Source organism: Pseudophryne corroboree, chromosome 9, assembly GCF_028390025.1.
Source record: "Pseudophryne corroboree isolate aPseCor3 chromosome 9, aPseCor3.hap2, whole genome shotgun sequence".
In the NCBI taxonomy this organism is placed as follows: domain Eukaryota; kingdom Metazoa; phylum Chordata; class Amphibia; order Anura; family Myobatrachidae; genus Pseudophryne; species Pseudophryne corroboree.
In genome coordinates this window covers 24,507,836-24,524,518 of record NC_086452.1, presented here as the reverse complement: position 1 = coordinate 24,524,518, position 16,683 = coordinate 24,507,836, and the positions used below count along the sequence as shown (strand labels likewise).

At 46.2% G+C, this 16,683-nt stretch overlaps 1 protein-coding gene across 3 annotated transcripts in view; it reads right to left on the bottom strand.

Moving 5' to 3' along the window:
* The window catches only part of ERICH3 (glutamate rich 3), a 205,718-nt gene that overhangs the window by 45,092 nt on the left and 143,943 nt on the right, over positions 1–16,683 (bottom strand). For 2 of the 3 annotated variants that reach the window (XM_063939078.1, XM_063939080.1), the window contains exons 10-12: positions 8,098–8,393; positions 2,856–3,092; positions 1,052–1,159 (exon numbers count right to left, since the gene is read on the bottom strand). In XM_063939078.1, the coding sequence (XP_063795148.1) occupies positions 1,052–1,159; positions 2,856–3,092; positions 8,098–8,393 (641 nt within the window). The remainder of the gene's footprint in view (positions 1–1,051; positions 1,160–2,855; positions 3,093–8,097; positions 8,394–16,683) is intronic. The other variant, XM_063939079.1, reaches the window with a different exon arrangement.

Below are 16,683 nucleotides of genomic sequence, written 5' to 3'. Positions count from 1 at the left end.
TGAATTAGGCCCTATTTCTTTGGTTCAGTAGGAACATTGGGCCTAATTCAGACCTGATCGGTGCAGTCGCTCAGGTCTAAACTGCGCCGGCGCCGCCAATGGCCGTCTCAGCCCTGCGATCGCCTCTGCCTGATTGACAGGAAGAGGCGGTCGCTGGGCGGGAGGGGGCCGGAGGGCGGCGTTTGGCCGCAGTTTAGGGGCGCGGTCCAGGCAACACAGGTGTGCCCGGTCCGTGCGGGGGGACAGGCCATGGTGGCTGCGTGACGTCACACGTATCTACTGCGACCCTCACAGCGACGAGTAACTCCATGCCAGCGTGCAGTAGCTGCGCTTGTAGGGAGCCACTCCTAAAGAACAAAAGCATCGCCGCTGTGTGATACCTTTGAACTTGTGCGGGGGGGGGGGGGGGGGGGGGGTCGAGCCTGACATGTGGGGCGCACTAGCCCTGTGCTGGGCGTCCCCCCACATGTCTGTGTTCCTGATCGTAGATGTGCCCTTTGTCACTCTGCCCAACCCCTCCCGTCTGCCTTGCCAAACTTCTGCACCCCCGCAGATAGCCCTAAGGTGACCTGTCGGAAATCTAGGGACTGTTTCGGATTTTGTGAATAACTTCCAGTGAATTGTATCCATTATGTCGTGAGACACGAGGCACAACATGCTCAGTAAATGGCTTGCCTCCGTTATGAGCAGATGATGGTGTACTAAGTGATACCAGGTGATGGTGATATTTTTCAATAAAAAAAAAATCTACAAAAAACAGTTTTTTCTTAGTTACACAACTCTGCCGGCTGACAACGTACAGTGCGTATCACACACTACAAACTCACAGCATCACTTTCCGGGTGCTATTTGCAGTCACGATTAGGGATTCAATTAAGTGGATCATTAAAAGAGCAGATTTAATCACAGAGAAACGCTGATTGTGGAACATGCAGATTCAGGCAGCTCGGATTAGAATGTAAGAAAATGATGAGATTGGCCCCCAAACTCCAGGGCAATTAGCAAGCGCAATTATAGATAGATTCCAGCCATTGATTTTCCGATATCAAACCTGTTTTATTCCTCTGACTGTTCGGCTTCCGAACTCTACGTTCTCTATAAAGAATCTGGATTTTTCTTGCAGCTGAGTTCATATCCTCTTCAGCTACGCTATGTTTTCCTATTCAATATGGAAAATACAATATCAAAGTAAGCTGCGCAGATCAAAGGAAAGAAAATTTATGTAAGGAAGTAATGAAAGAAAACGGAACAGCCTGTGAACTCTTCATCATTCGATGTGTCAATACTGAGCCTTAGGAATTGCAATAAATATGGTAAAAAGATGCAAATGGTAAACATAAATGAAGAAATAAATGTATATTATGCAGCTTTTGATCCAGACTCATACTAAACAAATTATGATTTTACTGGTTATTTTAAGGAACGGTAATGGGCACCCAAATTGCTGCTGCAACATGTACCCTAGGTCATGTCATTTAATGGACGGGATTATGGAATGTTTAAAGACCAATTCTTGCTGAGATGAAAAATGTAGCTTTGAGTGCATTTAGGTGACCTGAAATTAAATATAATAGAAAATAAACTATGAATAACTTACTGGGGCTCAGCGGCAACTGATCTCCCAGTGTGTTATACAGCCTGTGCCGAAAATCCTCTATGTGGCTCCTCTGGGGCTTATTCAGAATCACATGACAACTGTCATGTGACAGAACTCAGTTTCAATGTTAGTGAAGCTTCTAGGGGAGGGGCTTTGACAACCCAGAGGAGGTGCTTCTGCTCTGACAAAGCAATTCATTGGTGGAACTGCAGATCTTCCAAGTGCAGCTCCATAAAACGTATTGCTTTGTTTCAGGCTCGCTAATTGCACCCGAAAGTATATTTTTACTTGTTTTGTGACGTTTGATTTTTAACAGTTTATATGTTACAGTGGAAATACAATGAAGTGCCTAAGTATTTATTCCAGATCTGAAAGCTGCATGTATTATCCCATTGTTGGAGGGCAACAAGAACGGAATTATTTTGGAAGATAACAGGCTGCAAAACAAAGCTTGCTATATTATGATGCAGTGTTATATCTTTGCTGTTGGTGCAAATACTTCTGTCACTTGTTGAGAAAACCTGCGCTACACATGTGAGGGACGGAGGCCTGCCCTGCTAGAAGCTTCAGTGTATGTAACAGTAATTTCTCTACTTTTCTATCTATTGTTCTTTGTAAAGCAGCAGAGAACGATATTAGCAATCTAACGGGATCCCTGAAGCAATCAGACAGAACGCAAAGTACGAATACAGCAGCAAAGGATGCAATCTGGAAGGGCCGCTGGTATCCTGTACCATGTAGTCAGCGACAATGGCATAGCTAAACGTCCCTGAGCGCTGGAGACACTGCTCGCTGAGGTCATACGGAACGCTACATGTAACAGAACAGTGACGCTGTCTGGCGTAATCGCAGTTTTACTATAAATGTTTGTCAGGGGTACACCAGGCAATCTCTCTCACACCAGCTGCCGTATAAGTACACAGTTTCAGCATGCCCTAAAAGCAACACTGTGGCAGAGCATGCTGGGAGGTGTAGTCCCATGCAGCTGGAGCACTACAGGTTGCCTACCTCTGCAATACACAGTGTAGCTATGAAGTGCCATGACCTAACTGTGGAATTAATTCACATTGTGGACTACAAGCAATTATTTTGTAAAGTATCTTCTGCCATTCCTCTATGCAGGATAAATAGGTCTTTCCAGGGAGCAGCACAGCGCGGTGTCACACGGAGGGTTACATCCAATAAAAAAAGCCCAGAATACATTTTAGCAATCATACATTTAAACAGTAAAAAGTAGTCAATAGTACAAATGAGTAACCTTGTTTATTCTCTCCGTCGTCGCTGTCACAACGCCCATCTGTTTCATCTCTCTCGCTGTCACCAGCCTCTGGCGCAGTGTTTGATGGCGCGCTACTTCCCCCTTCCTGGTTTAAATCATCTTTTTCATCATTCGAGGGTGACTTTGACTTCTCATTCACTTGATCATCAACCTGTCCTTCTTCATTAAGTTTCTCATCAGGTTTGTCTTCTTCCGCTTCAAAATCCTCATCATAGTCTGTGGGAAGAAAGCCGCACAGGCTGCACTCAGAGACATCATATATCTGATATTGCTTGCAGTTCATCTCAGTACATAGAGTAAGGGGCGGGTGCCGGAGCCTCGTCACCTGTCCCAGGCATCTATGACTGTATTGTATCTGGGTGTATGGATGAAAATATGCAGCAGGAATCCTGTAAAAGGACAATATATAGTCCACAACAGGGTTAAGCAACCTGTGGCAGTCCAGCTATTGTGGAACCACACATCCCAGCATTCCCTGCCACTGTGTTAGCATGACCCTAACAGCAAAACTGTATAAGGGCATGCTGGGATTTGTAGTTCCACAGCAGTTGGAAAGCCGCAGGTTGCAACACTTAGCCAAACAAGCACATATTGTAGACTAAGTGAATTAATTTAAGATATTTGGGGGTCCATAGAAAAATTCCATTATATATTTTAAGACCAATCCTAATTAGCTAAAAACTCCCATTAGCATTTGTTTATAAAGTGACTGCAAGTCAGTTCTACACCAAGTACAAATGGCGGAGAAAAGTGCAACAGCAATATGTAATTTAGAGCAAGGCCCCGCGAACTCGCAACAAAGCATCCTATGGTACAGTAGCTGCCTATAGGAATAATTGTTCTATACAATCTAGATCCAGGCTATGGGACTGTAAACTGCATTGCAAAGACTGTTGGGTATAATAGAGAAATATAATAATGCAATGTGTGAAATTAAATGTTGTTAGGTTGAATGTGAGGAACGCTGAGCGCTGCAATGTTATTTAATAACAAGAAAAAAATTTTTGACAACCACATCAAAAGCTAGAGCAATGGCGCCACCTGCAGGATATCATCAGGTATTATCTATGATGCCTTAAAAAAAGGTGGAGCCCCTTTGCAATAGAATAGATCAGTGGTTCCCAGACTGACACTTACAGGGGTGCCACGGGTTCGTAGTCCAGGACCAAATTAAACTATTTATCGAATTCTACTTTTACCTGTAGATTGCAATCACTCTGGTTGTAATCTATAATAATATATAGTACATTTGTGTAACGCACAACAGAATATGCTGATAATACTGTATATAAGTAATGTTCATTTTGATATTCTATTATAATAATAGATATTATTTGTAAAAATGTTTTAGTCCATTTACCTCCATGTTAACAAGATTGTAATACAGTAGACAGGCCTCCCCTTATCTCTGAATGCAACAACCTCTCCCATTGGATGCCGTACATCGCACAATGGCTTAGCGCGCCACCGACTAACAGATTACTTTTAGCCTAAACAATATTCAGTATACTGCAGAATATTCCATTATTAATGCAGATGTGTCCTCGTACGTCTCGCCTCAATACGCCCTCCTGCGCGAGACGCCTGTCGCCAGTGAGTCGAGCGGTGCAACGTCTTTTTCGCCCACATGTGCATCTTAGTCGCAATTAGACGAGACTGCGCTGATTAATTTGATATGCGGCAGTGTGTGTCTGAGTCTGAGGGGGTCATTCAGATCTTATCGCTGCTGTGAGTTTTCGCACAGCAGGTGATCAGGTCCTAACTGCGCATGTGTATGCACCGCAATGCGCACGCGCGTCGGACAACAACAACGGGCATCGCCGGTCTGCGATGGGATGGTGCGAAAAATCCGATCACCCGAGCGTTCACAAGGTGATTGACAGGAAGAGGCCGTTTATGGGTGGTAACTGAGCGTTTACAGGGAGTGTCCAGAAAAATGCAGGGTTAAGTGGGGTCACTCTTGTGGTTGGCCCCACTTAACCTCGCGGTCTACCGCAGACTGCAAAGTTCTCACCATTGGATATAATGTAGCGCCGCTACGCTACATTGTATCTACAGTACTCCGCCTGACTGACAGTGCAGGAGCGCACAGCCAATCAGGAGAGTGCCATGACGTGGCGCTCCCTGATTGGCTGAAGAGACCCTCTTTGACAGGAGTCACGGGGGGTCCCGCCAGTCGGGGAAAGGGGTTCCATGTGTAAACATGGATCCCCTTTCAGTGCGTGGACCGGGTATTTCGTTTTTTTATTTTAACAAGTATGTGGATTATAACTTTTAAGAAGAGGATCGATCTACACTGGATTGTTTGTGAGTATAATTTTTATTTACAGGTACCCCTGGATTCTACTGGAGAAGAGGACCGACTGCTTCGTGTCAACATAGGTAAGTATGTATGTATGTAAGTGTGCATGTATGTTCACTAAAATTTTACTTTCACGGTGTCTGTGTTTTGTTTTTATTTGTGTATTTTTTTGGTAGTAGAACTACAGGTACCAGCGGGCCCGTTTCCCCCCCACATGCTGGTACTTGTGGTTCTCCAAGTACCAGCTTGCGGGGAGGCTTGCTGGGACTTGTAGTTCTGCTACAAAAAAAAACAATTTTCTTTTTTTACACAAAAGGCTATCATCCTCCCATCCACCGCCCACGGATGGGGGGGACAGCCTCGGGCTTCACCCCTGGTCCTTGGGTGGCTGGAGGGGGGGGACCCCTTTATTTAAGGGGTCCCCACTCCTCCAGGGTACCCCGGCCAGGAGTTACTAGTTGGGGGGGGTAATGCCACGGCCGCAGGGACCAATATAAAAGTGTCCCCCGGCTGTGGCATTATCTCTCTGACTAGTGGAGCCTGGTACTGGTGTAAAAAATACGGGGGACACATACGTTTTTTGTCCCCCGTATTTTTTGCACCAGGTGCACAGCCCGGTGTTGGTTGTTTAAATATGGGGGAACCCCAGTCAGTTTTTTTCCCTGTATTTTTACAACCAGGACCAGCTCAAAGAGCCCGAGGCTGGTTATGCTTAGGAGGGGGGACCCCACGCAAATTTATTTAAAATTTTTAAATCTTTCTTCACTTCTCTTAATATACACAATGAAGCCCTGCACGGATCTCACAGATCCGGACGGGATTCATTGTATTTTGTCAGGCAGTGTTTTACTAATCACTCCCGTAAAACACTGCCTGACATTACGAATGACATCGACATCGGAAAAAAACAAAAATGCAGAATACGACACCATAGTAAATGAGACGTAAAAAAACCAAAAAGTTGCAAATTCACACTACCGATGTCATTCGTGTTTAATCTCCCACCAAATCCCGACAATTACGAATCTTCGTAAATATACCCCACACTGTGCGATTTAAGCGATTTGAACAATGAACAATTTTTCTGTAACGATTTTTTGCATACACACTGAACGATTTGTATGAACGATTTTACATTGCAAACATCGATATCGTCCAAATTGGCTTGCAATGATAAACGATGATAGACCAACTATGAACGACTGCAGGGACGCGCATCGTCCATCGCCGGTGCCTCCACACTGAACGATATATCTTTCAATTTTGAACGGTATCGTCCATATAGTTATTAAATATCTACCAGTGTGTAGGACCCTTAAGGCGCACATCTGGGGGGGAAAAAAACACTCAGTGCAAGCTGAGTCGCACAGGACCTGACGCGCCGAAAAGGGATGTTTGGCGTGACTGCAGCAATAATGAATAAGAAGACACCTGTACTAACCTTGATTTATATTACCCTGCTTTGTAAAACACACTGGAGCCTTAAGGGGGGTACTCACGGGAGAGATGTGTGCTGAGCGATCTTAACACAGACCGCTCAGCACACATCTCTCACCCCGCTCAGCACAGCGCGATGTGCTGAGCGAGAGGGAAAGCCGACGGGGGGCCGCTCACTTCACACAACGGTGAAGTGAGCGACCCGCTAGATTGAGCCTGCATGCAGCTCAATCTAGCATCGGCGATGCGCGGGGCCGCGCATCGCTATCGCTGGAGGGCATACACACGGCAGATCCGTGCTTAAAATCTAAGCAATCTAGCAAGATTGCTTAGATTTTAAGCACGGATCTCTCCGTGTGTACCCCCCTTTATATCCAGATAACAGCAATAGCACAAAATGCAGAAAGGAAAAGAAAAATGAATTTAAATGCAGGTCTGGTCGCCCTATAACACTTTATTTTGAAGAAAAAAAACATTTCCCTGTGCACGCTGAGACACTGAGACGCAGGCTCTGTCCTCCTCCGCACAGCAGCTAAGTGGATGTAACAGCGCTTCTGCTTTTATCACATGCACCCTGTAATAGGAACAGATGGTACACAGGGCATTTCTTTAATTGGATTCCCTAGTTATAGCTATTTCCTCTTGTCCGTGTGCTGACACCAGGCACCTCAGTACTGGGGAAGGAACAGGCGGTGAGAGGCTCGGAGTGTGTGCGCTGCATGGGCAGACTTCCTTTGATATGAAAAGTAACGGTAATCTTCAGTGGAGCGTCTAGACACCCCTGGGTGCCAGGGCAAATTACGGGCTTGGTCTGACTCCTCTCTCCCTTCTTATCAGGCTCTTCATTAACTTTCCCTCTTAGTTTTCCATTTTTATTTATTTATGTTATTTATTATCATTTTATTTAATGAGGGGAGGCCTGGTAAAGTCTATAACAACCCTAAAGGCTCTGGTTTTGCCACTTAACGCCAGCACTTCCGGCAAGGTGGGGGCACACCTTCTCGCCTTTATGCCAGGCGCATGTGAGCAAAGCTAAATGCATTGTGTGTCTGCGTATTTTCTCATAGCTCATAAAATAATCATTATACTCTCTTATAGAAAGATCTTTTCCCAAAGACAGAGATAGAAATTGCTGGCAGTAGAGAGGGGCGTAATAAACAGAATATTCGCCTAGTTCCGCATTTTGCTGCGGGATTTTGGCCATTTCTCTGGCTTGTTTGTGGCGTTAAGTGTTGCGAGCAGAATTAATGGTATAATTTTTGACCTGCCTGGAATCTAGCCCCCACCACAGACCAGAATGAATTGACCATTGTCTCCCTTATTTCTAGATGGCGTCCCAGCATTTGCTAATACTGGAGCAGGAACGTGGGGCATGGCTGTAGGCTGTGTGGCATTACGGGTATGTTCACCCACCAGGGGTCATGAGATAGTAGGGAAGTGTAAATAGCATAAAGCATTATTAAACCCTCTGCATAAATTTACCGTCCTTGGCTTCATTATCTGCATCGTACTCGTCCGTCTTGGTGTCCTGGTTCTTTTCTTCTTCTTCTCCTTCATCTTCATAGTCCATGTTTGATTTATCTTCTATTTTCTCATCGTCGTCATCATCATCATTGACTGCTCGTGTTTGTACTGTTTTACGATCAACTTCATCATAGTAAATGGTCTCAGAAACCTCAGGTTCTTCCTCCTCGTCCTTATCCTCCTTGTTCTCTTGCTTTGTCCTGCTCTTTGGCGGTGGAGATGGCTGTTTATCCAGGCCCATTGCAATGATGCACCTAGGAGGATAGACATCATGATTAAGTTGAATTTGCATGGCCCATGCCTAGTCTTGGTTTACAAAGTCAACACTTCGCTGTTAATGGCCCCTTCACCTGAGGCGCCCGGTGCCGTGTAAGCATGCCGCTGCTAGTGAAATTCTGGCAGATATATTTTATGGTCAACACATGGCAGTAAAGATTTGTAACACAGTTACTTTAGGTACAATTAGATAGAATAAACAAAGTAAACTGGAGGAACTAAGAGTTAAGGGACTGTACAAGAACTGATGTAACCTACATTTGATAACACGATTGCCATACATTTTTAATATGGTAAAGTTGACAGAACTTGTCTGTACAACTAATTAGTTTCCAAAGTTCCTACAGTAAACCAACATCTCAGGAGTAGCATCAGGCTGCAAATTCCACACACCTGACCCAAGGGGGAACTGTCGGTGGTTCCGGATGATAGGTCGCCAGTCTATAGGTTGACCTCATATGGTCGATATGCATTAGGATGAAAGGTGCAAAAGGTTGAAAAGGTCAAAAGGTCGACAGTGCTTAAGGTCGACGGGTACAAAATGTCACCACCAGATTCAAATGGTCAACATTTTTATTCAACTTTTTCATAATTTACCACCCACATGGACTACGATTGGGAATAGTAATCTGCCAGAAGCATGGCGAGCGAAACCATACACTAGTTGGGGGTCACTTGTGATTTAAAATGGTGAATGTCACCCAAAAAAAAACAACTTATGTTGACCTTTCCCATGTAGACCTACAGACTGTGTCGACCTTTTCAGGCGTCTACTTTTTACATGTCAACCTATTGACCCTGTCGACCTCTTGCATATGGGTTCCACTTATTGACACTTGACCTAATTATGGTTGACCCAATGATTAGAGATGAGCGCCTGAAATTTTTCGGGTTTTGTGTTTTGGTTTTGGGTTCGGTTCCGCGGCCGTGTTTTGGGTTCGAACGCGTTTTGGCAAAACCTCACCGAATTTTTTTTGTCGGATTCGGGTGTGTTTTGGATTCGGGTGTTTTTTTCCAAAAACACTAAAAAACAGCTTAAATCATAGAATTTGGGGGTCATTTTGATCCCAAAGTATTATTAACCTCAAAAACCATAATTTACACTCATTTTCAGTCTATTCTGAATACCTCACACCTCACAATATTATTTTTAGTCCTAAAATTTGCACCGAGGTCGCTGTGTGAGTAAGATAAGCGACCCTAGTGGCCGACACAAACACCGGGCCCATCTAGGAGTGGCACTGCAGTGTCACGCAGGATGTCCCTTCCAAAAAACCCTCCCCAAACAGCACATGACGCAAAGAAAAAAAGAGGCGCAATGAGGTAGCTGTGTGAGTAAGATTAGCGACCCTAGTGGCCGACACAAACACCGGGCCCATCTAGGAGTGGCACTGCAGTGTCACGCAGGATGGCCCTTCCAAAAAACCCTCCCCAAACAGCACATGACGCAAAGAAAAAAAGAGGCGCAATGAGGTAGCTGTGTGAGTAAGATTAGCGACCCTAGTGGCCGACACAAACACCGGGCCCATCTAGGAGTGGCACTGCAGTGTCACGCAGGATGGCCCTTCCAAAAAACCCTCCCCAAACAGCACATGACGCAAAGAAAAAAAGAGGCGCAATGAGGTAGCTGACTGTGTGAGTAAGATTAGCGACCCTAGTGGCCGACACAAACACCGGGCCCATCTAGGAGTGGCACTGCAGTGTCACGCAGGATGTCCCTTCCACAAAACCCTCCCCAAACAGCACATGATGCAAAGAAAAAAAGAGGCGCAATGAGGTAGCTGTGTGAGTAAGATTAGCGACCCTAGTGGCCGACACAAACACCGGGCCCATCTAGGAGTGGCACTGCAGTGTCACGCAGGATGGCCCTTCCAAAAAACCCTCCCCAAACAGCACATGACGCAAAGAAAAAAAGAGGCGCAATGAGGTAGCTGTGTGAGTAAGATTAGCGACCCTAGTGGCCGACACAAACACCGGGCCCATCTAGGAGTGGCACTGCAGTGTCACGCAGGATGTCCCTTCCAAAAAACCCTCCCCAAACAGCACATGACGCAAAGAAAAAAAGAGGCGCAATGAGGTAGCTGACTGTGTGAGTAAGATTAGCGACCCTAGTGGCCGACACAAACACCGGGCCCATCTAGGAGTGGCACTGCAGTGTCACGCAGGATGTCCCTTCCAAAAAACCCTCCCCAAACAGCACATGACGCAAAGAAAAAAAGAGGCGCAATGAGGTAGCTGACTGTGTGAGTAAGATTAGCGACCCTAGTGGCCGACACAAACACCGGGCCCATCTAGGAGTGGCACTGCAGTGTCACGCAGGATGTCCCTTCCAAAAAACCCTCCCCAATCAGCACATGATGCAAAGAAAAAGAAAAGAAAAAAGAGGTGCAAGATGGAATTGTCCTTGGGCCCTCCCACCCACCCTTATGTTGTATAAACAAAACAGGACATGCACACTTTAACCAACCCATCATTTCAGTGACAGGGTCTGCCACACGACTGTGACTGATATGACGGGTTGGTTTGGACCCCCCCCAAAAAAGAAGCAATTAATCTCTCCTTGCACAAACTGGCTCTACAGAGGCAAGATGTCCACCTCATCTTCACCCTCCGATATATCACCGTGTACATCCCCCTCCTCACAGATTATCAATTCGTCCCCACTGGAATCCACCATCTCAGCTCCCTGTGTACTTTGTGGAGGCAATTGCTGCTGGTCAATGTCTCCGCGGAGGAATTGATTATAATTCATTTTAATGAACATCATCTTCTCCACATTTTCTGGATGTAACCTCGTACGCCGATTGCTGACAAGGTGAGCGGCGGCACTAAACACTCTTTCGGAGTACACACTTGTGGGAGGGCAACTTAGGTAGAATAAAGCCAGTTTGTGCAAGGGCCTCCAAATTGCCTCTTTTTCCTGCCAGTATAAGTACGGACTGTGTGACGTGCCTACTTGGATGCGGTCACTCATATAATCCTCCACCATTCTATCAATGTTGAGAGAATCATATGCAGTGACAGTAGACGACATGTCCGTAATCGTTGTCAGGTCCTTCAGTCCGGACCAGATGTCAGCATCAGCAGTCGCTCCAGACTGCCCTGCATCACCGCCAGCGGGTGGGCTCGGAATTCTGAGCCTTTTCCTCGCACCCCCAGTTGCGGGAGAATGTGAAGGAGGAGATGTTGACAGGTCGCGTTCCGCTTGACTTGACAATTTTGTCACCAGCAGGTCTTTCAACCCCAGCAGACCTGTGTCTGCCGGAAAGAGAGATCCAAGGTAGGCTTTAAATCTAGGATCGAGCACGGTGGCCAAAATGTAGTGCTCTGATTTCAACAGATTGACCACCCGTGAATCCTTGTTAAGCGAATTAAGGGCTGCATCCACAAGTCCCACATGCCTAGCGGAATCGCCTTCTTTTAGCTCCTTCTTCAATGCCTCCAGCTTCTTCTGCAAAAGCCTGATGAGGGGAATGACCTGACTCAGGCTGGCAGTGTCTGAACTGACTTCACGTGTGGCAAGTTCAAAGGGCATCAGAACCTTGCACAACGTTGAAATCATTCTCCACTGCACTTGAGACAGGTGCATTCCACCTCCTATATCGTGCTCAATTGTATAGGCTTGAATGGCCTTTTGCTGCTCCTCCAACCTCTGAAGCATATAGAGGGTTGAATTCCACCTCGTTACCACTTCTTGCTTCAGATGATGGCAGGGCAGGTTCAGTAGTTTTTGGTGGTGCTCCAGTCTTCTGTACGTGGTGCCTGTACGCCGAAAGTGTCCCGCAATTTTTCTGGCCACCGACAGCATCTCTTGCACGCCCCTGTCGTTTTTTAAAAAATTCTGCACCACCAAATTCAAGGTATGTGCAAAACATGGGACGTGCTGGAATTTGCCCATATTTAATGCACACACAATATTGCTGGCGTTGTCCGATGCCACAAATCCACAGGAGAGTCCAATTGGGGTAAGCCATTCCGCGATGATCTTCCTCAGTTGCCGTAAGAGGTTTTCAGCTGTGTGCGTATTCTGGAAAGCGGTGATACAAAGCGTAGCCTGCCTAGGAAAGAGTTGGCGTTTGCGAGATGCTGCTACTGGTGCCGCCGCTGCTGTTCTTGCGGCGGGAGTCCATACATCTACCCAGTGGGCTGTCACAGTCATATAGTCCTGACCCTGCCCTGCTCCACTTGTCCACATGTCCGTGGTTAAGTGGACATTGGGTACAACTGCATTTTTTAGGACACTGGTGAGTCTTTTTCTGACGTCCGTGTACATTCTCGGTATCGCCTGCCTAGAGAAGTGGAACCTAGATGGTATTTGGTAACGGGGGGCACACTGCCTCAATAAATTGTCTAGTTCCCTGTGAACTAACGGTGGATACCGGACGCACGTCTAACACCAACATAGTTGTCAAGGACTCAGTTATCCGCTTTGCAGTAGGATGACTGCTGTGATATTTCATCTTCCTCGCAAAGGACTGTTGAACAGTCAATTGCTTACTGGAAGTAGTACAAGTGGGCTTACGACTTCCCCTCTGGGATGACCATCGACTCCCAGCGGCAACAACAGCAGCGCCAGCAGCAGTAGGCGTTACACGCAAGGATGCATCGGAGGAATCCCAGGCAGGAGAGGACTCGTCAGAATTGCCAGTGACATGGCCTGCAGGACTATTGGCATTCCTGGGGAAGGAGGAAATTGACACTGAGGGAGTTGGTGGGGTGGTTTGCGTGAGCTTGGTTACAAGAGGAAGGGATTTACTGGTCAGTGGACTGCTTCCGCTGTCACCCAAAGTTTTTGAACTTGTCACTGACTTATTATGAATGCGCTGCAGGTGACGTATAAGGGAGGATGTTCCGAGGTGGTTAACGTCCTTACCCCTACTTATTACAGCTTGACAAAGGGAACACACGGCTTGACACCTGTTGTCCGCATTTCTGGTGAAATACCTCCACACGAAGAGCTGATTTTTTTGGTATTTTCACCTGGCATGTCAACGGCCATATTCCTCCCACGGACAACAGGTGTCTCCCCGGGTGCCTGACTTAAACAAACCACCTCACCATCAGAATCCTCCTGGTCAATTTCCTCCCCAGCGCCAGCAACACCCATATCCTCCTCATCCTGGTGTACTTCAACACTGACATCTTCAATCTGACTATCAGGAACTGGACTGCGGGTGCTCCTTCCAGCACTTGCAGGGGGCGTGCAAATGGTGGAAGGCGCATGCTCTTCACGTCCAGTGTTGGGAAGGTCAGGCATCGCAACCGACACAATTGGACTCTCCTTGTGGATTTGGGATTTCAAAGAACGCACAGTTCTTTGCGGTGCTTTTGCCAGCTTGAGTCTTTTCAGTTTTCTAGCGAGAGGCTGAGTGCTTCCATCCTCATGTGAAGCTGAACCACTAGCCATGAACATAGGCCAGGGCCTCAGCCGTTCCTTGCCACTCCGTGTGGTAAATGGCATATTGGCAAGTTTACGCTTCTCCTCCGACAATTTTATTTTAGGTTTTGGAGTCCTTTTTTTACTGATATTTGGTGTTTTGGTTTTGACATGCTCTGTACTATGCCATTGGGCATCGGCCTTGGCAGACGACGTTGCTGGCATTTCATCGTCTCGGCCATGACTAGTGGCAGCAGCTTCAGCACGAGGTGGAAGTGGATCTTGATCTTTCCCTAATTTTGGAACCTCAACATTTTTGTTCTCCATATTTTAATAGGCACAACTAAAAGGCACCTCAGGTAAACAATGGAGATGGATGGATTGGATACTAGTATACAATTATGGACGGGCTGCCGAGTGCCGACACAGAGGTAGCCACAGCCGTGAACTACCGCACTGTACGGTGTCTGCTGCTAATATATAGACTGGTTGATAAAGAGATAGTATACTCGTAACTAGTATGTATGTATAAAGAAAGAAAAAAAAACCACGGTTAGGTGGTATATACAATTATGGACGGGCTGCCGAGTGCCGACACAGAGGTAGCCACAGCCGTGAACTACCGCACTGTACTGTGTCTGCTGCTAATATATAGACTGGTTGATAAAGAGATAGTATACTCGTAACTAGTATGTATGTATAAAGAAAGAAAAAAAAACCACGGTTAGGTGGTATATACAATTATGGACGGGCTGCCGAGTGCCGACACAGAGGTAGCCACAGCCGTGAACTACCGCACTGTACTGTGTCTGCTGCTAATATATAGACTGGTTGATAAAGAGATAGTATACTCGTAACTAGTATGTATGTATAAAGAAAGAAAAAAAAACCACGGTTAGGTCACTGGTATATACAATTATGGACGGGCTGCCGAGTGCCGACACAGAGGTAGCCACAGCCGTGAACTACCGCACTGTACTGTGTCTGCTGCTAATATAGACTGGTTGATAAAGAGATAGTATACTACTAATATTATATACTGGTGGTCAGGTCACTGGTCACTAGTCACACTGGCAGTGGCACTCCTGCAGCAAAAGTGTGCACTGTTTAATTTTAATATAATATTATGTACTCCTGGCTCCTGCTATAACCTATAACTGGCACTGCAGTAGTGCTCCCCAGTCTCCCCCACAATTATAAGCTGTGTGAGCTGAGCAGTCAGACAGATATATAATATATATAGATGATGCAGCACACTGGCCTGAGCCTGAGCAGTGCACACAGATATGGTATGTGACTGACTGAGTCACTGTGTGTATCGCTTTTTTCAGGCAGAGAACGGATATATTAAATAAACTGCACTGTGTGTCTGGTGGTCACTCACTATATAATATATTATGTACTCCTGGCTCCTGCTATAACCTATAACTGGCACTGCAGTAGTGCTCCCCAGTCTCCCCCACAATTATAAGCTGTGTGAGCTGAGCAGTCAGACAGATATATATAATATTATATATGGATAATAGATGATGCAGCACACTGGCCTGAGCCTGAGCAGTGCACACAGATATGGTATGTGACTGAGTCACTGTGTGCTGTGTATCGCTTTTTTCAGGCAGAGAACGGATTATATTATGTACTCCTGGCTCCTGCTATAACCTATAACTGGCACTGCAGTAGTGCTCCCCAGTCTCCCCCACAATTATAAGCTGTGTGAGCTGAGCAGTCAGACAGATATATATAATATTATATATAGATAATAGATGATGCAGCACACTGGCCTGAGCCTGAGCAGTGCACACAGATATGGTATGTGACTGAGTCACTGTGTGCTGTGTATCGCTTTTTTCAGGCAGAGAACGGATTATAAATAAAAGTGGTGGTCACTGGTCACTATCAGCAAAACTCTGCACTGTACACTACTGAGTACTCCTAATGCTCCCCAAAATTAGTAAATCAAGTGTCTCTCTAATCTATTCTAATTCTAAACGGAGAGGACGCCAGCCACGTCCTCTCCCTATCAATCTCAATGCACGTGTGAAAATGGCGGCGACGCGCGGCTCCTTATATAGAATCCGAGTCTCGCGATAGAATCCGAGCCTCGCGAGAATCCGACAGCGTCATGATGACGTTCGGGCGCGCTCGGGTTAACCGAGCAAGGCGGGAAGATCCGAGTCGCTCGGACCCGTGAAAAAAAACATGAAGTTCTGGCGGGTTCGGATTCAGAGAAACCGAACCCGCTCATCTCTACCAATGACCCGCACCGGCTGTAGGTACTATAACTTAATTATTTATTATTGTGCTTTGGAACAGAGAGGTGGAGCGGTGTGATTGGACCATTACAGGCTCCGTCCAGGTTTGGACAGTACAGAAATTAGGGGCGCACACTGTGGGCGATATCTGTATTCATAGAATGGATTATACAGTATGCCGCCAATAGTCAGGACTTCCTCATGATTTTGTATAACTTTGTTTGTAGCCGATCAGAGCCAGGGATGTGCATCTAGAAGAGCCCTGTGATCCTCAGACAAGCAGTGAGACTTCATAGTTTCCAACAACTGGTCCTCAATATATCCAGTAATTGATAAGTAAAGATTACAGACATATTGCTGGAATGGCGTCATGGCAAGTGGTCAGTGAGCCATTTACCGATCCAACCCCAGCAGTGAACTGCACCTCCCGTGACCGATAAACAAGCAGCCTGAAACTCTGGTCTCCATATTCGTACACACCCGTATTACAAAATAAAATAAGGTTTCCTTTTGCAAAATTTCCATGAAAACTCAGGCAGGGACATTTGTCTGTTTCAGGACAGCATCAACCTCTTACATAAAACATAGCCAAGGAAGGTTGAAGTCTCCGCTAATTGGAAGCTACCGGGGATAATGATG